Below are 24,841 nucleotides of genomic sequence, written 5' to 3' on the forward strand. Positions count from 1 at the left end.
GCTGCCTTGACTAGCACATGGGACTGAGAGTGACCCTACGATTACTGCTTTCGAGATCCTGCTTTTCAATTCTCCTTTCTAGTTGCCTGAAATTCACTTTCAGGGCCTCTGCACACTTCTTATCTAAGCCATCGATACTGATGTGGACCTTGAAGCCTGGTTGTTCAGCAGCACCCCCCCCCGCACGCACACACACACATAACCAAAAGAATGTCTTGCAGCCACTCCATATATCCGTGACACTGGCACCAGGGGGGTAGCATATTATTCTGGAGACATTGCTTCGGCCTCACAAACACCTGTCTGTTCCTCTAACTAATTACCTATCATTGCTGCTCTTCCCCTCTTCTTCGTCCCCTCCTGTACAACTGAGTTGCCCATGCTACCACAAATGTGTCTCTGACTTCACTCCTCTGAGGAATCAATGCCCTCACCAGCATACAAAACAGAAAACCAATTAATGAGCAGGACCTCAGGGGATTCCTGCACAATCTGCCTTGTTCTCACCAATTGTCTGATGATCACACATTCTCTTTTTGCCTGCATGTTTGCAGACTGCAGTGTGACCACCTCTCTGAATGTTCCATTGACGTAGCACTCAGCCTTGTCTATGCGCCACGGTGACTCCAGCCGCTGCTTGAACTTTGAAAGTTAGAGCTCAAGTTTCTGCAGTTGGTGACATTTCTTGCACATATGGTCGTCTACATCAGCAAAAGGATCCACAGCTTCCCACATATTACATGACATGCATTCTACATGACTGAGCTGTCCTGCCATGTCTTATCTTTACTTCACTTATATTCACTCCCTTCACCACCGACAAACAGTGGCAGCAGTGTGTATGATCAACTAAGTGTACAGCAGGAACTCACCAAGGCTCCTGAAGTAGCAGCTTCAAACCCACAACCGCTGCCATCTAGAAGGACAAGGGCAACAGGCACAGGGGAATACCACCACCTGGAAATTCCCCTTTCAGCCACTCAACATCCTGACTTGGAAATATATTGCAGTTCCTTCATGGTCACTGGGTCAAAATCCTGGAACTGCCTCCCAAAAGCATTGTGAAAAATGAAATGAAATTAAAATCGCTTATTGTCACAACTAGGCTTCAAATGAAGTTACTGTGAAAAGCCCCTAGTTGCCACATTCCGGCACCTGTTTGGGGAGGCTGGTACAGGAATTGAACCGTGCTGCTGGCCTGCCTTGGTCTGCTTTAAAAGCCAGCGATTTAGCCCTGATGCTAAATGAGCTTCTTAATGAAAATCGCTTATGTCACAAGTAGGCTTCAAATGAAGTTACTGTGAAAAGCCCTGAGTTACCACATTCCGGCGCCTGTTCGGGGAGGCTGGTACAGGAATTGAACCGTGCTGCTGACCTGCCTTGGTCTGCATTCAAAGCCAGCGATTTAGCATTGTGCCAACCACCTATTCATACCTATTGTGGTTGTGCCTAAACCAGCAGCAGTTCAAAAAGGCAACTCACCACCACCTTTGCAAGGGCAATTGGGGATGGGCAATAAATGCAGGCCTAGCCAGCGAAGTCTACACCCTATAAATGAATTTAAAAGAACTGTATTTTGTTTTGGTTTACTTATACTAACTTTATTTTACTTGGCAGTAATAAATCTTACAATTATTGAAAAACCTTGCCAGTACTGATAAACTGAGTAATACTTTTTATACTTTACAAGTTGCAATAAACCTTACTTAAAACATCTCTATCCCTCGTGCACTGAATTCTCATGTGGACCTAATTCACTACTTACTTGGTCTCCGTTTCTCTCAGATGTAGTCTCCTGATTTTGCTCCCCCTACTGATTATTACAGGGTAAATTTTCATCTATAACATGTGCAGTGCAGAGTTTTACTTGTATGGAACGGGATTCTCTGATCCTGGGGCTAAGTGTTGATGCCGTCGTAAACGCCGGAGCGTTTTACGACAGCGTCAGCAGGCCCCAAGGAGCAGCGATCTTGCGCCGCACAGGGGGCCAGCACGGTACTGGAGAGCCTCACTCTGCTCCAGCTGCCAATATGGGCGCCAGAACAGACGCCGTGGGTCCGCGCATGCGCGCTACGGCCGGCGCGAGTTCGCGCATTTGAGTGGGTTGCCTTCTCCGTGCTGGCCCCGACGCAACATGGAGAGCTACAGGGGCTCCGGCGCGGAGGGACATAGGCCCCCACCAGGATAAGCCCGCCCGCCGATTGGTAGGCCCCGATCGTGGGCCTGGCCACCACTCAGCGCGGGGTCGGAGAATCCCGCCCATGGACTGTGTCTCAGAAATTTATTCATGTGCTCAATTTGAAATCATTTCATTATTTGTCCTTGTGAAGGCCATAAATCAGACACATCCATTAATTTTTAATGGATGGGAAATCATAAGGCTGTGAAATGGGCATGTTCCCAAATTCTTGATATATTTCCAGCTCTGTGTACTGAATCCAGAGATTTATCCGGATAACTACAGCACCAGTATGAAATCAAGCTGTTTCACACAGGCATCACAGTTGTAGTGTTAATATATTGTAAGTATTTATTATAACACTTTCAGTTGACAGTGAGCATTTCTGTTTGGAATCAACAGAAAAAAATGCATTAATGGGTGGCAGCCAATTGTACAAGGAGGCCATATAAGAGGGGAATTTAATCCACAATTATTGTAGCAAAGCAGTTCAAAAATTATGTGATCTGGGATGTAGACTATATAGTGATCTGATTCAGAAGTAAGAAAAGGTTGATCAACATGATAAATCATCCCACCCATCTCACTGGTGTCATTGTGATCAAACTAACTATTTTATAGTGATTAAAAACACGTAGATGCAATGGGTCCATGGGCATTTTCTGTGTTGTAGGACTCTATGTACATGCTCAGAGTTCATAGTGAGAAGTACCGGGGGTGGGAACCTCCGTCGCGCTGCACCTGTTTTCTGGTGCGATGTCCCCCCCGCCGGCAGCGGGATTCTCCATCCCAGCAGCTGGCCAATGATTGTTCCCATTGGAGCACTCCACGCCGTCGGGAAATCTGCGGGCGTGAGTGCGCTGCCGGCGACATGGAGGATCCCGCCGGCGGAGAATCCAGCCCCATTTTTAAGGAATGTGAAAGAATCTGTTACATTTGGGATTGCTTTTCCAGAGCAAAGTATTTATTTTTGCCTGTTAAGTGCCAATTGTGGCTTCAGCTCGTCAGCAGGAAATCCCTCTAACTGTGGCCTCGGCGGGGAGAAACTCCTCTTGGTCAAGAAAAAATGGCAACATGCCGTTGGATAGCAAGTTGATTCCCAGCGCTGCAGCTTCCGAGAAGCACCCCACTAAACGCACCGTTCAGAGCAGCTTAACTTCAGTCTGCTGAATTGCGCCCTGGGTTAGAATCCACAATGGCTTTGGAAATTGCTAAGACTTTCCTAAAGATGGATGATGTATCTTTGGCTTGTTTATAGAAAGTAACCATGATTGGATTGGATTGGATTTGTTTATTGTCACGTGTACCGAGGTAGAGTGAAAAGTATTTTTCTGCGAGCAGCTCAACAGATCATTAAGTACATGGGAAGAAAAGGGAATAAAAGAAAATACATAATAGGGCAACACAACATATACAATGTAACTACATAAGCACAGGCATCGGATGAAGCATACAGGGTGTAGTGTTAATGAGGTCAGTCCATAAGAGGGTCATTTAGGAGTCTGGTGACAGTAGGGAAGAAGCTACGGTCGCTATGAAGCTAAGAAGCTATGAGTCAGTTAACTGAATTGACAGATAAATTGGAGCTGGAATTTCCTGCAGGTGTTAGAGAAGTGACATTATTGAAAGCTTAGGACATAGAACATACAGTGCAGAAGGAGGCCATTCGGCCCATTGAATCTGCACCGACCCCATTTAAGCCCTCACATCCACACTATCCCCGTAACCCAATAACCCCATCTAACCTTTTTGGTCACTAAGGGCAATTTATCATGGCCAATCCACCTAACCTGCACGTCTGTGGGAGGAAACCCACGCAGACACGGGGAGAACGTGCAGACTCCGCACAGACAGTGACCCAGCGGGGAATCAAACCTGGGAACCTGGCGCTGTGAAGCCACAGTGCTAGCCACTTGTGCTACCGTGCTTCGGGGAACATTTCTCATTGCACGGGCTGTCAGGTAGACCAAGTATTTTGAAAAGTGAGGAAATTGAATGAATTGAATTTCAATTACAAATGAAACAATTGGAAATGCAGGAAAAAGAAAGGGAAAAGGAGAGAGCTTTTCAAAAGGAAATTGAAATCAGAAAACTTGATGTGGAAGTAGAAAGATTAGCAATGGCAGAAAGAGAAAAGGAGAAAGAGAGGGCGGGATTAAGTGTTGACGTTGGGGCAGGATTTATGGACTTACACGACAGCAAAACTGGCGCCGCACCTGCACTAATTCCGTTACTGTGGAGGGGCTAGCACCGGCGCCGCATGGAACACAATCGATTCCAATGAATAACGGTGCGGGATTCGCCAGATCCATGATTGACACTCGGGAGGCTGACAAGCTGCAGGCGCACATACACATTACAGCCCCCACACACAATCAGCCCAGCCAACAAGATGGTACTGGTTGTGCTGGAGCGTGTCCACACAGCTGATGGGTCGGCTGGGACCAGTGGGCACCCGGGGTGGGGGGGGGATGGGGGGGGGGGGGGGGAGGCCAGAGGGTACCCAGGGGGGTGGCCTGGGAGGGGGGGGTGGACACCTCTATGACCCGTGGCCCTAAGTTCACAGTGGGTTGTCAGTGGGATGCGCAGCTGCACGGCTGTCTTGCTGGCTACAGCAATGGTGTTCCGTACCTGTCCACCCCGAGCACACAGCCCACCTCCTGGCCACCCTCGCTTTTCCCCCGGCTCTGGCAGAAGCACCCGGCGAGCAGCACAACTGTCATCAAACTGTGGCGATGTTGGACACTTTCCGTACTCCCTCTCTCTCCTTCAGCAACTACCACGTCGGTTTCACGATTTTTAAAAGCACATGTCAACCGTGCCGTCAGGAACTCGGCCCAACGGAGGAGCAGAATCGTGGAGGCCCCGGAAATATAGGCCTGCTAATAACATATAAACGGTGTTTACTGTATGTGCGTTCTGGAACGCATTGGCACCGCTGTCGAGGTGACGGAGAATCCGATTTGGCGTCAAATCGGCGCTCACCGCAATTTTGGCGTCGGAACCAATTCTCCGCCCAATCGCGTTTTGTGATTTCGGTGTCGGCCAACGGAAAATCCCGCCCAGAGAATTTCAGCTTAAAATGCTGGCAATTAAAAAAAGGACATGACAGAAGGTTGAGGAAGGACGTAGTTCTCGACATGAACTTAGTGGAGAAATGTTTAAATTTATACAACTCTTCCAAAATTTGGGGACAAGGATTTTTTATTTATTTTGTCATGGTAGCTAAACAGATGAAACGGCCAAAGAAATGTTTTACATTACTTTTACAAAGTAGATTGGTAGGTAGAGCTAGGGAGTTGTATGCATCATTGTCAGAAGAGATAACTGTTGATTATGATGTAGTACAGAAAGCTATCCTTAATGCGTATAATTTGGTCACTGAGGCATACAGGCTGAAATTTCGAAACCAATAAAAACAGACTGAACAAACTCATGGAATTCGAGAGGGTGAAGCAAAATAATTTTGACAGTTGTCTACAGGTGTTAAAGATAGAAAAAAACATACTTAGGTGATTCTTTTGGAAGAATTTGAAGATTCACTTTCCTTGGTCATTAGACACATGTTGAGGAACAAATGGTTAAAACTGCAAAACAGACAGGAAAACTAGCTGATTATTATGAACTGGTCCATAAAACCAAAACTTTTTCCCGTCATACTTTTAAACATGAAAAGGATAGAAAGTAGGAAGGAAAAATGAAAACAAATAGTCAAGAAAGAGATGGAACAGTTGGAAATGGTCAGGAAATTTCTCCTCAGATGAAAAAGGAAGGTGCTGAGGGTGGAAGTGATATTCAGTGGCTTAAGTGTTTCCATTGTGCAAAGTGGGACATATTAGAGCAGATTGTTGGAATTACTGGATACTGAGAGTGGAACACATGGCATATCTCACTTCTAGTGATGGCATACTGCTGTCCTTCAAAGGCAGATTACAACGTACACCTTTCTTTTTAATTATACTTTTCCCCCTTTCAAAGAAGTACAACTATTTGTAATGCATGATTTGTTACCATTACGTAAGTGTAATCTGTGAGTCAAGTGTAACAATAATCTGCTGGTATACCCAGATTAGCCTGTTAAAATGATCTGGAGATTTTCTTAATAGCTCACAGTGATCTGTGGGGTTGTTATTCTTGAATGTTGTTCCTGGTTGAATTTGGGTATTGTCCTCCATGCAATAGGAATGTGAGGTGGTTGAGGAGTAGGACTGGACCTGATTTGTCCATGGTTATGCCTCGCCATCGTGCCTTTGTGTGTCATGCGTGAATATAAAAGTTCACGGTGTAAGGGGTGACATATTAGCATGGATAAAAGTCTGGCAGAAAATAGGGAGTATGCATAAATGAGTCTTTTCCTGATGTGATGGATGGAGTCCTTTGTGCCTGTGCTGGGGCCTCAACCTTTTACAGTTTTTAATCAATGACTTAGATGAAGAGAACAAAGGCACGGTAGCTAAATTTGCAGATGACAGAAAGATAGATGGGAAAGTATGTTGAGAATCTTATTTGAATATATTGCCATGTAATTATCAGGCCCCTACACTGGAATCATCCTCCCCCTCCCATCTTATGAGGCAAGGTTGGTCAGACTGGGCTTGTTCCCACTGGAGTTTAGAAGAGTGAGGGATGCCTTGAATGAAATATATAAGATCCTGAATGGTCTTGATAAGGTGGATGCGGAAAGGGTGGTTCCTATTGTGAGTTAATCCAGAACTGGGGCTATAAACTTTGGATTGGGAAGAAAGAGGGCCTCCATGTGAACCTGCTCAAGGGCCTGGTCAAATCTGTTGTCCACAGGTCCAGACAGTGGGCGATCGAGTGGGTCGTTTGGCTTGAGTCTGCCCCCACCCTACTGTGGCTACATTCATGGTTGGGTGGCCTTGGAGAGGGAGCATGCGGTGTCTGCCAGCATGATTGAGGCCTTCCATGCCCGGTGGTTACTGCAGGGACTGGGGTGTTTTATTGACCCGTACAATCACATTTTAGTTTAATGCTTTAAGTTTCCTTTGTGATTTTTGGTTGATGTATTATCCCTTTAAGGAACTGCTCTTTTAATTTGTACTTCAGCGTGTTTGATTTAGTTTAATTGTTTCTTTTGCTCAAGAGAGTATAAATGGACAAAGACTCAAAAGAGTATAAACCATGAGCTGTTAAACACCTTTAATGATCTTTCCAGTGGAGACTTGAGGCCTGACGAACGGCATGCCAGGACCTCACATCAATGGCAATCTAACTGAAAATAAACACCAAATAAACTGAAAATAGCACTACGCGCACGACAGTTGTGCTTGACGTATTGTACAATTGTCGCATAATGGGGTACTTGGTAAAGCAGTTGGAGATGATGATGAAGTCAGTGCCAAGGTCATGAAAGAGGTTGGATGTGATTTTGGCCCAAGGATAGGTAGGAACTTCATGTGGAATAAGTGGTTCTTTGTGCTGATTTGGAATTGCCCTTGACATGCCACTCACATCTTGACGACAACTTCAATGTCATTGTTCATAATCGGCCAATAGGATGACTCTCTTGCAAGTCTCTTCATCCAATCTGTGCCCATGTGTGAGTGATGCTATTGTTGAAGAATATCAGGTCACAAAGGTGATTACCTGCCTGACTAAAAATGACTGCTTGGGAGGTGCCTGGCTCTTTCCGCTGAGGACAAAATTGTCTCAAATGTTCATGGACATGTTGAATTAAATCAGGCCATCGTTCATTGATGGTTTTTCACCTTTTCTGTAGTGTAGAATATTTTGCTGTTTCTTCTTGTAGCTGCTGATGTTTGCATTGCACAAAATGTACCAGATCATTTGATGGATTTGCATTCTCCAGCAATCGTAGTAACATTCTAGATATTCTGAGATCAGGTCATGAATGGGAGTAGTTTCAGAGGTGCATCTGCCATACGAGATCAGCCTGATTCCATAGATTGCCATTGATGTGAGGTCATGGCATGCCGTTCGTCAGGCCTTAAGTCTCCACAGACGTAGAACATCTGGGACGTTTGTGCTTGCACTCCAGAACTATGGATCCCGCACATGGAATTAGTGAACCATTCTATGCTGTACGTTGCGCAGTAGTAGATTTCACTTTCCATTTCCAAGACGATGGAAGGTCCTTTAGCATCCACAGAGATAGTATGTTGATACTTGCCCGGATTCAATTTTGGCCAATCACGAAATGTTGGCAAGTTTATTTGGACCGATAATTTGAGTCTTTGAAAACACTTCAGATGGTGTGATGGTATCTATGTTTTCCACGAGATTAATGGTGTGAAATATATGTTCACTGCTCTTTGTTGCACATCATTTTCATTATCTATTTGTCAATCACCTCATATGCATGTTTCCGCCGGGATACCGAATGGTAATTTGTACTGCTTGAAGATACCCATTGTGTACGGTCTGTTTGGATCAGTACATGACTCTTTGTAGCTGCATCTACCATTGCTCTAGTGCACTACCTCTGGCAGTAGCCCTTTCTGCCACATAACTTGCAGAATTGTTGGTAAGCTGGGCATTTCCTTGCTGTATGCAGAAGGTCACACCTATCACACGATCTGTTAGGTTTGGGTGTGCTAGTGAATGTGCCAACAATTGAGGAATTGTGTGTCGGACCAATAAGCTAAATAGCTGTTCGATGCTATACATTTTAGGCTGGTCTAGCAGATCTTTCTGGAAAGCTTCCATGGGAATGGGGGTGATCACTAACTGAACAGGAGTGTCTGCTGACTCCATGTTTGAGAAATTGTATTACGGACCCTTTTTTCTGCATCTGCTTGTAAAGTGGACTATGGATTCTGTAGGGTGTTGTCAAAATTACATGAACTCTAGTTGATGAATGCAGAAGTTTAATCTAATTCTGAACCAGTCTTCTAATGTAGTCCTCCACATCTTTTAGGTGTCCGTTAGCTCCTCTGCTGATATACTGACGTGTTCAGTCTGTGTCAACCATCATTCCCAATTGCTCGGTGAATATTTATAGGTTGTTGCCTGGTACACAAAACACTGAATCAAGAAACCATGGGCTGTATTCTCCGTAGCCCGATGCCGAAATCGTGATCGACGATCGGGCGGAGAATAGATTCCGACGCAGGAATCGGGGCCGGCACTGGTTTGACACTGGTCCGCCATGCTCCGCCCCCCCCCTCCAAACTGGCGTCATCATGCCATTCAACGCCGTTGGCGCGGCATCAGCTGGCCCACCTGCGATGCTCCGCCCCCGATGGGCCGAGTTCCCAACGGCACAGGCCACGTGTGGTCCCAGCGGTGGGGAACCCAGCGTGCGGACTGTGTCCAGCGCCGCCATACTCGTCCGGAATCCATGCCGCTGGCTGGGGGAGCTTCTGATAGGGCTGGGGGGACTGGTGGGAGGTGGCCAGGGGGTGGGCTGTGCAATCGCGGTTGGCGGGTTGGGGTTCGAGCATGGCTGGCGCCATGTTTTATGGCGCGACCGGTGCAGGTCGCAGCCCTGCGCCCCGGTTTTCCTGTCGTGAACCTCCCGCGGATTCTCCGTTTGTGCCGCTCTTGGCCTCCGAAACGGAGAATCCAGCCTCATACTTCGGAACATTGTTTGAAGATTTTGAATTTGGATAGTAAGTCAGCTACATCCCAATTCTAACTGGAGAATTTTGTGGATATTTTGATAATATCTCTTTGACCTTCCCTCTCCTATGGTACCTGGGATAAGTGTCATTGTAGCGACTTTTGTGGGATTTTCTGAAACTCCGTCTGTTATTATCACAGCTTACCCTGGCCCTAATTTTTATGACATTTTGGGTTGACTCCCTTGCTCACTATCGATCCACTCACACCCTGGTCACTCGCTTTTCCTGACTGAGCTAACCCCGTGCTGATCCTCTCAACTCACTGTCCCACTCATGGAACTAACAGGCTATGTGCTGCAACCTTGCCACAAGAGATCTGCCCGCTTACCAGATCTTCATTTGAGCACTAACCCAGCTTGTGTCTTCTTTGTAAGCAGCATGCTGCATTCTCAACACTCTCCAATGCTTAGAATTTGTTACAGTCGGACCAACTTATCGAGGGTTGTCTTGTGCCATGTCGCATGTTTACCATGTCAATTGTACCTGAACGTAATCTTGCTGCCATGCTGTTTGACTGCTGCTGAACAACATGGGCGAGATTTTCTGGCCGTTCACGCTGGGGGGATCTAGGGTGCCACAGTAGCAAGGTGGTTAGCACTGTTGTTTCAAGGCACCAGGTACCTGGGTTTGATTCCCAGCTTGGGTCACTGTCTGTGCGGAGTCTGCACGTTCTCCCCGTGTGTGCGTGAGTTTCCTCTGGGTGCTTCAGTTTCCTCCCACAATTCCCGAAAGACGTGCTTGAATTGGACATTCTGAATTTTCCCTCAGTGTAGTGTGGCGACTAGGGGATTTTCACAGTAACTCCATTGCAGTGTTAATGTAAGCCTACTTGTGACACGAATGAAGATTATTACTGTCCCGCCGACTGTGCACCCTCACTGCAGGCTTCGCGGCAGCAAGGGATGCATTCATCAGGAAACCAGAAGATCCCACCACAGGCCACTGGCATGCCCCATGTTTACAATTACATAAAGACGCCAATCACTCATAATGGATGGTGTAAATATGCTGTGGGTTCATTTATTGAGACGAGGCACATGAGGAAGTTTCTACATGTATAGAAAGCTTGAAGATTTCACAGTAGAGCTGTGTGTACTGTGTTCTGTTCTCAGGTCAAAGTGAAACTAAGAGTGGATAACATGACACATTTCCCTTCTGGAGATTGCATGCTGCTAACCCTTAAATGCATATTACATCAAAATAATGTGCACAGGTTGGCCATCTGTTGCTTTCTTCCCCTTTCAGATGAACAGTTGACCAGTAGCCTGTAGATAGGGCATGGAAGTTTAAAAAAATCAATCAGGCCTTAAACTGTCATGGTCTGTGGGTGGTGGTTTACCTGTCACCTTGTCCACCACATGTCCAGTTCTTCCTCTTGAGTGAAAGTCAAGGCTGTTGTATTGAGCGTCCTTCGAACAGTCAACATCATAGAATCATAGAATCCCTACAGTGCAGAAGGAGGCCATTTGGCCATTGAGTCTGCACCGGACGTTGGAAAGTGCAGCCGACTTAAGCCCACATCTCCACCCTATCCTTGCAACCCAGTAACCCTCCCTAATCTTTGGGACACTAAGGGGAAGTTTAACATGGCTAATTCACCTAACTTGCACATCTATGTACATGGCTAGATGTTGTCTTCATTCCATGGGCAGTATGAAATATCCCTTTGTAGAATCTGCTAAATCTTTGTTCACTCCACCTGATTATATCCCAGGTAGTTGACATAGTAATCTATCCTAAGGAGAAAAGCATGGAGAATTTCAGGCAAACAGGTGCAAAAAAGGTTGTGAAATAAATTCATTAAAAAAAACTGAAATCATAGAATTTGTGAGAAGCTTTGGCTAAGCGCACAAGGAGAATGAAATAGTTAGGCGTTCTTCTGTGCAGAAGTGGGACATATTCATTGTTTTGCCATAATGATCCAAAATAATTATACTGCTGCTCCCCTGATTGATTTAACAAATTATTATTTTAAAAATAAATATAAAGTACCCAATTCATTTTTTGCAATTAAGGGGCAATTTAGCGTGGCCAATCCACCTAGCTTGCACATATTTTGGGTTGTGGGGGCAAAACCCATGCAAACATGGGGAGAATGTGCAAACTCCACATGGACAGTGACCCAGAGCCAGGATCGAACCTGGGACCTCGGCGCCGTGATTCAACAGTGCTAACCACTGCGCCACCGTGCTGCCCGATTTAACAAATTATTAAACAGTTAGCTTCTATAAATTCTTTATCCCTCACAGAAATGTTTACTCATTCATATAAAGCAGCTTAATGAGTAGGTGAACATACAGAACAACATTTATGGTCAGAATTACATAGTTCAAACAGTACAGTTTGTCCCTGGCAGGAATGTTAAAATCTTTTTGATTTAAGGTAGTCTTGTCAACCACTCCTCCAGCACTGTCCTTTGAACAATCTTTAATAGCCAGAGTCCACTGCTTATGTCCCACATTCTTTGGTGTTTGCTTGTAACGTGAAACTTCTAGATGGATAATGAATCATTGTTCGCTGTCTCCCCAGACATAGCATGATATTATTCAATGAACCAAACAGCCAGCACATCTACTTAATATTTTGAACCAATACTTGTAACTAAACTCAGGATCCAAGTGTCAGCATTGCTTTTGCAGTTAATATACATATATATGAAAACTAAATATAACCCATTCACTTTCTCTGAACCAAAATAGCTGATAAACAACTCCATAACTGTGTTATAGTCAGTATTATTTAAAACTGTGAATTGGTTTCAACCAGTTTAGAATGAACAAGGTATGAGGTTGTTAGCAGGTAATACAATTCTTGGCTGCAGTTACTAAAGTTTTAAACCACCTAAGCTTTCAGGTGATGTGCATGTACCTACTCATTAGCGTTGCATGGGATCTTGATATTGCGGTCTAACACAAATATTTCACCCGTCAATTTATCAAAATGTTATTGTTATGATCATGTAAGAAATTGAGATACAATTCAGGGCATTCTCTGCTGTTAATTAGTCCAAATTGAGTTTCTGGAAGGTTTCAATATAAAGAACTTGAATTCATGACAACCTTTGTAGTTGCTTTATTTGCAGAGTGCCACCTTCAATCCTAGTGGTAGCAATTCTTCTGCAAAAAAGCCATTCTTGAGATGAGTTTTTGTATAGAGAAACAAAACTGCACAGTAATGTGTAAAATCGCTATGCATAGTAAAATGAAATATTAATAACGAGTAATTGTGTTTAATCCATTCTGTTTATGCATTAAAATAGTTAGTAAATTATATTTTTAGCTGTGTTAAGGGCATGACTGATGGTAAATCCCAGAAGGGATGTTCAAATCCCAGAAGGAAAACTTGAAACAGCTACCCTCAGCTATGTTTGTAATTTTTATAATATTAGGAGAGGTTTGAAATCCGAAAGATTATGGGCGTCATTCTCCGACCCCCCGCCGGGTCAGAGAATCGCCGGGGACTGCCGTGAATCCCACCCCCGCCGGTTGCCGAAGTCTCCGGCACCGGATATTCGGCGGGGGCAGGAATCGGGCCGCGCCGGTTGGCAGGCCCCCCCCCCCCCCGCTGGATTCTCCGGCCCGGATGGGCCGAAGTCCCGCCGATAAATTGCCTGTCCCGCCGGCGTGGATTAAACCACCTTTTCAACGGCGGGACAAGGCGGCGTGGGCGGGCTCCGGGGTCCTGGGGGGGACGCGGGGCGATCTGGCTCCGGGGGTGCCCCCACGGTGGCCTGGCTCGCGATCGGGGCCCACCGATCCGCGGGCGGGCCTGTGCCGTGGGGGCACTCTTTCCCTTCCGCCTCCGCCACGGTCTCCACCATGGCGGAGGCGGAAGAGACTCCCTCCACTGCGCATGCGTGGGAAACTGTCAGCTGACGCTCCCGCGCATGCGCCGCCCCGAAATGTCATTTCCGCGCCAGCTATTCCTCCGGCGTCGGCCTAGCCCCTCAATGTTGGGGCTCGGCCCCCAAAGATGCGGAGCGTTCCGCACGTTTGGGGCGATGCGATGCCAGTCTGATTGGCACCGTTTTGGGTGCCAGTCGGCGGACATCGCGCCGTTTCGGGAGAATTTCGCCCTATGTCTCCGACTCTTTGTGATGATTTTAATAAAGTAAATGTTTATTAAGAAAATAGAAGAAAAAACAATAAAGTAAACATGAAGTGCACTTAACTAAGATAATGGCTTTACACAGTATCACCAGTTTCAAACAATCTTAACTATCTTCAGAGCTAACTCTCCCCAATCTGTTCCACAACACCTTATAGATTTTAATATCTATAAAAATCCAGTAACATTTACTACACAGTGTGTTGTTACGACCGCTTGGGTTAGTGCGTGGTAAGGTCCAGCCCCACTAGACCAGGAGTCACAATATAATTGAAATTAACAAATAATTCTTAGAAAATACCCAAAATCTTTGGTCTCTGAATTCCCAATATCTAGGCATCAGGTTTGTAAACTTAAACACAATTAAGTTTTATTAATAAGTATAATTTTTTATTAACAATTAGTATAATTAAATATGCAGCAAATACAACTGGTTAACTATAATCTAATTCTTAACACACACCCCTCTTTAACTCACCCCACTCACTGTTCACAGACAAGACATACAAACACAGAGGTGAAAGAGGGTTGTAAAATAATGATTAAAGTAAAAGGATAAGGGTCTTTGTTTTAGATGGTCATCTTCCAGTGCACCTTTCTTCAACCCCCAGACTAAGCTTTCAGTTGGAGGTTTTTATTTTCAGTCTGTAATAGTTTTCACTGTAGATTCATCCAGGTCTCAAAAACCTCACTGCATGTTCGGGAAACAGCAGATAGGCAGTATTTCTGAAGAGAGAGAGACAGACACTCTCAGCTGCACCTCTCAGCATCCAGAAGCCGACTGTCACTTCCTGCATCCTCTGAAAACCATCCCATTCAGGTAGGACCTAATCACCGCCTGTCACCAGGCAGAATACAGCCTTTTGCCAATTCGTTGGCCATCAGCCAACCAAGAGAATCCCTCCAATCTCTCGAGTACCAAAAAGTCTGACTTTTTCTGTTCAGAAGCTAAACCTCCATAGCACAGTATACCATTTTGCAACTTTTGAGTTCCTCACTTCCACTGCTCGACTTAAAGGTATATATCCATTAAATACCCATTTGATCAAATGATAACCATAAAGTAAAAGAAATGGGAATAAGGGAATCAACAGGAATGGTCCTTACATACCTCCCTTCCCAAAAGGAATGGAACGTCAGGACGTGGACGTTTCATTATGAGGTATGCGAGACATAAATCACAAATATTATCCATTCATCCATCCCCAGTATATAAGTTCCTGTCCCAGTTCCTACATTGGTAACTAGTCAGCCCTTAAACCTTCGACAATGCATCCACTATCACATAATCCCTTCCGAGGATGTGCATTATTTTAACATTGAACTGTTGTAATAATAAACTAAACTCCAACAGAATAATCTTGGGTTCCGGGTTTTAAACATTTCTATAATCGTAAGCGGATTTTATTCCGTATTAACTCAGCTTTTTTTGTTGTCATGTCGGACATATACTTCAAAGTGCTGAAGGGTGAGTAGCAATGCTAAAGCTTTCTTTTCAATGGTGGAATACCTTCTTTGGCACAAACTTTAAAAAAAAAATCCCACTGGCCTCTCTATTCCTGCCTCGTCGTCTTATAGTAGCACCTAGGTCGCTGACACCTAAAACACCCTTGATGAAGGAGCTGTGCTCTGAAAGCTAGTGATTCGAAACAAACTTGTTGGACTTTAACCTGGTGTTGTAAGACGTCTTACTTTGCCCATCTCAGTCCAACGCCGGCATCTCCAAGTCATGTTTTTTTTAGTCATACCACCGGAGAGTCATTCTGTGAACTGTCGACCACTTCCACTACTTGTACCATCCGACACATTTGTCCCTTCCTATCCTCTTCCCTGCCATGGTATTTCTTTAACATGTTTACATGGCATAATTGGTCCTTTTTCTTGTAGTATGGAGTAGTAATTAGGTAAGTCAGTTTACTCACCCTACTAAGCACCTTATAGGGGCCATTGAATTTTGCTTTCAGTGGTTCACCCTGCAATGGCAACAATACTAATACTAATACCTCATCTCCAGCCCGGAAGGTTCTGTTTGTCTGCTCCTGAAATGTTTACATGCTCTTGGGCTACCAGACAAGTTCCTGTGAGTCTTTCCAGAAACATGGACATGTAATCCAACATTGAGGATTTGTCCTCTTGTTTCAGAAACTCCTCTTTCATCAATTTTAATGGACTCCGTATTTCATGGGCAAAAACCAACTCAAATGGGCTAAACCCAGTAGATTAGTTCGGAGAATCCCGAGTGGTAAATGGTAAATCTGATGATATCTCTCCAAAGCTCCCTGGGATGACATGCGGTCGATTTCAACTGTTTGATACCCAAACCACAAATTATGTCCTGGAACTTTTTAACATGATATTAGAACCCTGGTCAGATTGTACTTCTAAGGGTAGACCATAGCATGTGAAAATTTGTGCCAATTTCTCCAGTTCTACCTTAGTTGTAATGGCTTGCAAAGGTAAAGCTTTCAGAAAACAAGTAGTCATATCCATGACCCTAAGAATGTACTGATGCCCTGTCTTTGTTTTACGCAATGGCCCTACACAATTTACCAATACTCAACTAAACAAATCTTCAAACACTCGCCTGGGTATTAAAGGTGCATGTTTGCTCACATTACCTGACAGGTATGAAAGCGTCTACAGATTGCACTACATCCTGATGCAGTCCGGGCCAGGAAGAATGCCTGTTGACTGATGCCCGAGTTTTCCGAATTCCCACATGTCCTGCCATTGGTATCTCATGTGCTGTCCACAGTACTTCCCTACAATATTTGGGTGGTATCACTATCTGATGAACTGTCCATTCTTCGTCCACATGTCTATGAGGATGTCTCCACTCAACCTCAACTTCTGTGACAACTGACTGTGCTAATCTATGTATTTCTGGATCTGTTTCCTCAATTAATAAAGTCCTACTAAACACTCCCTCGGAATTATTCTCTTTCTCAAGATAGTTTCAGTTACTCTACTATCTGATTTATTATTATTTAAATTCAGTTGCAAGAATAGAATTATTGTAAAACACTGATTTTACTTCGCAAACAGAAAAAAGCTGATGCACGACTTGAAGTACTGATAGTGAACTAAAACATTATGGTTGACATGCATGATTTTTCATTGACTCATACCATTGAACATTTTGTGAAAGAACGTTGTTATACTGTATGGTGGTCATTTGTTTCTTGATATTTTTCTTAGCTCCAGAAGACGAGGAAAACCCCTTCCGAGGCTTCCATAACAGAAAGTCCTGTCATTGACCTCACTGCAGAACCTCCAGAGAGTAATAAGATACCACCAATTCAGGCAGAAGATTTTGTTTGTGAAAATAGTATTGTGAAGGCTACAGAAGAAGTCCCTCAGTACCAGGTAAAATTCTGTTTGAATACTCAGATAAAGATGACATGAATTTGGTTAACCAATCAAGATTGACCAATCAGAGTCTGCCTGGTTTGAATTTAAACAAAAGCTTGGCAGTTAACTGTTCCCTGGTGCATTCTCCATGGCAACGTCTTTACCGATTAGAGTCCACTTGCCAACCAATCAGCACTCTCTTCTCATGCAGTCTAAAAATAAATTTCTTTTACAATTGCCATTCTTGCAAATCTGTCCTAATCAGTACAAGGCAAAAAGCATAGACAGCATGCCTCTTTTTTTATCAGTGATACTCAAGTTCTGTACTACCATACAACTAAAAAGAGAAATTAATTCTCAATGATCTATGAAAAGATCGTACAGGTTTTCACATTTTCAGACTTGTACTGTCACAAACCAACTAAAATCAATGTTGATTTAGCATTATTTAGTGGACAATTAATACACTAAACTGCAGAAAAAGTATCCCTCCTTTAACTTCTTAACACAATAGAAAATCCCACATCACATTTGTACATTGTACCTCACTCTCCATAGACATGTAATCTTAAATTTAAAGTCAATCTCCTCCTGAGTTAACAGGATTCCCTGCTTCATCAGAGTGAATTTTCCAGTGTTCTTTTATACAAAGTCCTTGTCACTCAACCCTTTGAGAGCCATGATGTGGAGATGCCAGCGTTGGACTGGGGTGGGCACAGTAAGAAGTTAAAGTCCCAACAGGTTTGTTTGGACTCACCTGATGAAGGAGCTACACTCCGAAAGCTAGTGATTCCAAACAAACCTGTTGGACATTAACCTGGTATTGTAAGGCGTCTTACTGAACCCTTTGAGAATAATTGAATGGACTCCCCAATGTACGATTCCCTCTTATGATTCTGTAGTCTGTACCTTCTCATAGTCGTTCTTTCCTTGTCCATGGGTCCATGCTCACCAGCCCTTCACCTGGTGATTAGCCCAAAAGCAGTCTTCCTCATCTGTTTGCACAATAGCATATATAGTAGGTATACTTTCCCCAACAGTATTAGATGAGGTCTTCAAGATTTATAGATCAAAGCCTAATGGAGTTGAGATACATTGCAACCATGATCTAATTGAATGCACTGGAATACATCCACCTTCCCCTTCAGTCTAACTGATTCTCCCATCCCGCTGACGAGATCTTCCAGTTCCGTTTAAAATATAGCCAGCAGTCATTCCAGAACAACTCATTGTTCGAATGCTGAGGATTTGCAGGTGAACATTATATCCATTAGATATTAACAGGGTTGATACTGAAAATGTTGAAATGTTACCATTTAAAATAATGGCCAGAGTAGCATAAAATAAATATTTGATATAAATATTTCTATATCAAGCATGCTTACCGTGCGCCACTCTGATGTTCTAATCAAGAATGAGGTTGCAATATGGACTTTGAAATAGCACTGCATTTTAACAAATTTAATTTGTGGAATTCTTTCCTATTAGCAGAACGACTAAGCTATTTGTTTAAAAGGGGTATTGCCTCAGTCGAAACAGAGTAAAAATTACGCATTCTAATTGGTTAATTTATTAAAAATTAATTTACGGGATGTGGCCATTGCTAGCTAGGCCAGCAATTATTGCCCATCCCTAATTGTCCTTGAGAATGTGATGGTATGCTGCCTTCTTGAACTCCTGCGGTTCCCGTTCATATGGAATGTTCGTAACGGAATGCTTTCACAGCATAAGACCATAAGACATAGGCCCATCGAGTCAGCTCCGCCATTCAATCATGGCTGATATTTTCTCATCCCCATTCTCCTTACTTCTCCCCATAACCCCGATCCCCTTATTAATCAAAAACCTATCTATCTCTGTCTTAAAGACACTCAGTGATTTGGCCTCCACAGCCTTCTGCGGCAATGAGTTCCCCTGTTTCACCACCCTCTGGCTGAAGAAATTCCTCCTCATCTCTGTTTTAAAGGATCGTCCCTTTAGTCTGAGATGGTGTCCTCTGGTTCTAGTTTCTCCTACAAGTGGAAACATCCTCTCCACATCCACTCTATCCAGGCCTCGCAGTATCCTGTAAGTTTCAATAAGATCCCCCCTCATCCTTCTAAACTTCAACGAATACAAACCCAGATTTCTCAACTGTTCTTCATACAATAAGTTCTTCATTCCAGGGATCATTCTTGTGAACGTCTTCTGAACCCTTTCCAAGGCCAGCACATCCTCCCTTAGATACAGGGCCCAAAACTGCTCACAATACTCCAAATGGGGTCTGACCAGAGCCTTATACAACCTCAGAAGTACATCCCTGGTCTTGTATTCTAGCCTCTTGAAATGAATGCTAACATTGCATTTGCCTTCTTAACTGCCGATTGAACCTGCACGTTAACCTTAAGAGAATCATGAACAAGGACTCCCAAGTCCCTTTGTGCTTCTGATTTCCTAAGCATTTCTCCATTTAGAAAATAGTCCATGCCTAAATTCCTCCTTCCAAAGTGCATAACCTCACACTTTTCCACATTGTATTTCATTTGCCACTTCATTGCCCACTCTCCTAGCTTGTCCAAATCCTTCTGCAGCCTCCTTGTTTCCTCAATACTACCTGTCCCTCTACCGATCTTTGTATCAAATGCAAACTTAGCAACAGTGCCTTCAGTTCTTTTTTCCAGATCATGAATATATATTGTGAAAAGTTGTGATCCCAGCACAGACCCTGAGGCATACCACTAATCACCGGCTGCCATCCTGAAAAAGACCCCTTTATCTCCACTCTCTGCCTTCTGCCAGTCAGCCAATCCTCTATCCATGCCAGGATCTTACCCTTAAAACCAAGGGCATTTAACTTATTTAACAGTCTCCTATGTGGTACCTTGTCAAAGGTCTTCTGGAAATCTAAATAAATCACATCCACTGGTTCTCCTTTGTCTAACATCCTTGTTACCTCCTCAAAAAAACTCTAGATTTGTCAGACACAAACTCCCTTTGACAAAGCCGTGCTGACTCAGTCCTATTTGACCATGCACTTCCAAGTACTTTGCGATCTTATCTTTAATACCAGACTCTAAAATCCTACCAATGACCGAAGTTAGGCTAACTGGCCTATAATTTCCCATCTTCTGCCTCCCTCCCTTCTTAAACAGTGGTGTCACATTAGCCACTTTCCAGTCCTCTGGGACCCTTCCTGCCTCCAGTGATTCCTGAAAGATCATCACCAATGCCTCCACAATTTCCTCGGCTATCTCTTTTAGGACCCTGGGGTATAGTCCATCAGGTCCAGGTGATTTATCCACCGTCAAACCTTTCAGTTTCCACAGAACCTCCTCCTTAGTAATGGTCACTGCACTCACCTCTGCCCCCTGGTTCTCCTGCTGGAATTTCTTGGGTGGAATTCTCCCCCGCCCCGACGCCCGCCCGCGATTCTTCCCCCCCCCCCTCCCAAACCGGCGTGGCGAGAATCACGGCTGGCCGCTGGGCGATTCTCCAGCCCGGATGGGCCGAGCGGCCTGCCCAATACGACGGGTTCCCGCCGGCGCCATCCACACCTGGTCACTGCCGGCGGGAACAGCACGGAAACGCTGGGGGGGGGGGGGGGGCCTGTGATGGGGGGAGGGGGGTTCCTGCACCGGGGGGGGGGCTCAAATAGGGTGTGGCCCGTGATCGGTGCCCACCGATCAGTGGGCCGGCCTCTCTGAAGGAGGACCTCCTTTCGTCCGCCGTGCGGGTTGGCGCCACCCAGCCCCCGCATGCGCGAGTGACATTTACGTGGCGCCGGTCACGTAATTTACTCAGCGCCGCTTTTACAAGGCGCCAAGGCCCGGCGTGCGTAAATGACGCGACGCCGCTTCTAGCCCCCCGAGGGCGGGAGAATAGGAGGCTGGGAGCGGGCTCTGGCACCGGAATGAAACACTCCGGTTTTCACTCCGGCGTCGGCACTTCGACTCCCGATGGGAGAATTGCGCCCCTGGAATCGAGTTTGGCTGATCATACAACTGAACTTAGTGTCCACTGAAAACAAGCACCCTCCACAATTTAGCAGTGTTATTGACCCATATTTCAGTATTAAAATGTATTATGAGATCTATTCAGAAGATGAAATGTTTGGACCATAATAGGCAGGAAATAACTTCAAAGAAGTGATGGAGCTGAATACCTTTTCTTCAAAAGTTGGTGTTGATCCATTGGGTGATGAGGTGCCATGTGGGAGGCCAAGTATTTTGCCAGAATGAAAAGAAGATTGGGGGTTATATTTATGTATCTCTTAGAGCTGGCTCACAGTAACATGAAAGGTTGACATTTTCAACAGTTGCTTTTTAGCCCAGGTCATCAGGGGTTATGGATCAATGGAGTTAAGATACAGGGCAACCAGGATCTAATTGAATTCATTGTAAAAGCTGATTAGGAAATACTGAAAGGTTCACAGTTATCTCAGAATAAATGAGTGAGGAAGGATGTTGTGGGCTGTACAATAAGCTATTCATAGACAGTATACTGTAATATTTTCACTCCTATCTGATTTTGTGGTAATTGTATAGGAAAAATGTATGTTGTTTTTTTTACAATGTGACATATGTGACTAAATTGGCAACTGAATTTGTATTTGGTTGTGAAAATCCTATAATGTTTAAATGCCATGTTTGGGAATACGAGTTTTGAATAGTTTTACAGTAATATCCAATATTGTATTGCCTATTAATTTCCTTCTGATAGGAGATTCAATAGTTAGGGAGGCAGGCAGGCTTTTCACCTGCTGAAGGCATGGCTCCAGGATGACATGTTACCACCTGGTGTGAGGCTCAAGGATGTCACTCAGTGGCTGAGCTAGGAAAGAAGTTAAAAGTAAGACCTCAAAGGTAGTAATCGCTGTGTTAATCCCAATGCCTTCCACTAGTGAGTACAGAAATAGGTGACTGGTGTAGATGAATGCATGTTTGGAGAGATGTCGAAGGAGAGAGGACTTTGTTTCCTCAGGCATTGGAATAATTTTTGAAGGAGATGGAACCTGCAGAAGCTACACGTGCTGCATCTCAACAAAGCCAGGAACAATACTGTGGGGGCGAGGTTTGTGAATGCGGTAAGGGAGGGTTTAAACCAGCTTGTCACGAAAAGGGGCGAAGACAGAGCAAAAGTAAATAACTTTCACTACGGAAAGGACAATTTTATGAAGCTGGGATGCAATTTGGCCAAAGTGGATTAGAAACAGTTATTTGAAAGTACATCAGTGTCAGAGTAGTGGGAGATATTCAACGGTGAGATAGTTAAGGTTCAGAACCAATGTATTACCAGAAAGGAAAAGGATGGGACTCCCAAATCTTTATTGTTGTGTAAAAGAAACACTACGTATTGTTATGTTTGGCCAAAAAACTTGAATAAAATATATTTTTTTAAAAAAAGAAGGATGGGGAACAATGTTACCTCTACCTTTTTTTATCACACCGAATGCACAGGCAGTTTCTTTAAATGTGCAGCCCCTTTAGATTCTTTTGCACGGTTGCGTATGCACGGTGATTTAAACGGACCAAATTGTGCATGGCCTACGCAGGGATTTTGGGGGTGTTGTAGGGCCTCGCAGCTTAGAGTGAACACTGGTGGGGAGATGTGTATGTGCACAGAAGCAGTTGGAAGGCCTGTGCTGCCTGCTGTAAGAACACTTGCAGCCAGCTTCCATCATAAAACTACTATTGCCAGAGGCAGTCCAGGCCAACTCTACCCTTAGTTCTTCTGTCTATGCCCCCTCCAAACAGAACAAAAAGATTATTGCTGAAGGTGACCAAACATGTGATTGATAATTCAATCTGACCATCTCTTGTTATCTATTTTCAGCAACATGAACAGCTGCTGAAGGAAATTCACTGCACCACTGTATTTCACACAAGGGTAACTGATGGGTCCATATGGCCAGCCGGCAGTCCCTGCTTTCAGTATGGCTGTGTTGGCAGGATTTGCTATGAAACATTTTGTTGAGATAACCGTTCCAAGATTCACTAATATCCCATGTGTTTGTCATGCTAAGCATTCAAAAAATTGTACGGTTCAGCAACAGCTTTCAAGGAGCAAATCGTCCAAGTGGAGCCAGTCCAAGGGCACACAATCAATGTTCCTTCTAAGCTGTGTGACCTTGCTTCAACTTGGAAGTTCATAAGAACAAAGGAATTAGAAGCAGAAGTAGGCAATTCAGCCCCTCGAGCTTGCTCCGCCATTCAATCAGATCATGTCTGATCTCTTCCTGGTCTCAAATCCACCTGTTCCCTATATCCCTTTAACCCATTTTATAAATCAAAAATACATCTATCTCCTTCTTAAAACCACGTAATGACTCAGATTCCACCGCACTATGGAGCAGCAAGTTCCTACGCAAGTCAAGCACAAGTTGGCCCATTTTACATTACCTCGTGCGTGCAACCAAACAAAATGTTTAACGGTTTGCACACTTAAATAAATAGGCTGCCAAAAAAAAGGGAACATTTCATACAATGTGCCACCCTTACTTGGAGCAGGTAAACCCCCCAGCTTATATTTCCTTGGTACCTTTCCCAAGTCTGCAACTTTCTTACACATTTGCATCAAGAACAAGGCTACCCACCTTTATCTTACCATCTATGTCAAAGGAACATAGGACTTAGTAGCAGGAGTAGGCCATTCGGCCCTTCCAACCTGCTCCACCATTCAATAAGATCATGGCTGATCTGGTTGTGGTCTCAGCTCCATTTTCCTGTCTGCTCCCCATAATCCTTGACTCACTTGTCTATCAAAAACCTATCTAACACGGTCTTCAAGACCCAACCTTCACTACTTTCTGGGAAGTGAATTCCAGACTCTACTGATCCTCTGAGAGAAAATATTATCCTCACCGGGTCTCATATTTTTACCTATATCGCTGAGTTCTAGTTTTCCCACAAGAGGAAACATTCTCCTGATAGCCACCCTAACCGGTCCCTTGCGTTCTTATATGTAAGCTCACCTCTCATTCTTCTGAATTCCAATGGGTATAGGCCTCTCGTGAGATTTACTGATCTCGTCACACCTTGCAGGATGTAACAAGATCTTGCGAGGTGTCGTAATCTGGATCCCACCCATTGAGGTCAGGGCCCAGATTTGCATATTCAAGTGAGCAGTGTCTCACTTCAGTATCTCAACGGCAGATCTACCCAGCACCTGGGGCTTGACGACTTTGCCTCGGAGACCCCGAGCTGGCGCTGTTTAACGCTGGTTTCCACAAAAGTGGACCAAGTGGACCGGCACTTTGCAGAGTCACCTAGGCAATCGGGGGCCTCTGGTTGGTAGGGCTCTGGGCATGCCACCTGGGCACCTTGGCAGTGCTTCCTGGGTGCCACACTACCACTGATAGGGTGCCCAGGTGGCACTGTCAGGCTAGCAGGGACATTGCCAGTGTACCAGTCCAAGGTGCTCAGGTGGCATCATGCCCATGTCGGGGATTGGGCCCTGCCCTTGTCAGGTGCGGGGGCTCGATGACAGTGGAGGAGTTGGTGGCGCTTCAGCTGGCGGCGAAGGGACGGCGCGAGGGTCGGAGAGTCCCGGCCGTAGTCTCGGTGGTCGGGAACCCGGCGCGGCGGCTGCGAACTGTGTCCAGTGCCGCCAACAGTCGGGCAGG

The 24,841-nt window shown here is 44.8% G+C and overlaps 1 protein-coding gene across 9 annotated transcripts in view; it reads left to right on the top strand.

The window, feature by feature from the left end:
• The window catches only part of dnmt3bb.1 (DNA (cytosine-5-)-methyltransferase 3 beta, duplicate b.1), a 352,173-nt gene that overhangs the window by 144,573 nt on the left and 182,759 nt on the right, over window positions 1–24,841 (top strand). For all 9 annotated transcript variants that reach the window (XM_072514981.1, XM_072514983.1, XM_072514985.1 and 6 more), the window contains one exon: window positions 17,089–17,256. In XM_072514981.1, the coding sequence (XP_072371082.1) occupies window positions 17,089–17,256 (168 nt within the window). The remainder of the gene's footprint in view (window positions 1–17,088; window positions 17,257–24,841) is intronic.

This window comes from Scyliorhinus torazame, chromosome 8 (assembly GCF_047496885.1).
Source record: "Scyliorhinus torazame isolate Kashiwa2021f chromosome 8, sScyTor2.1, whole genome shotgun sequence".
Taxonomy (NCBI): Eukaryota; Metazoa; Chordata; class Chondrichthyes; order Carcharhiniformes; family Scyliorhinidae; genus Scyliorhinus; species Scyliorhinus torazame.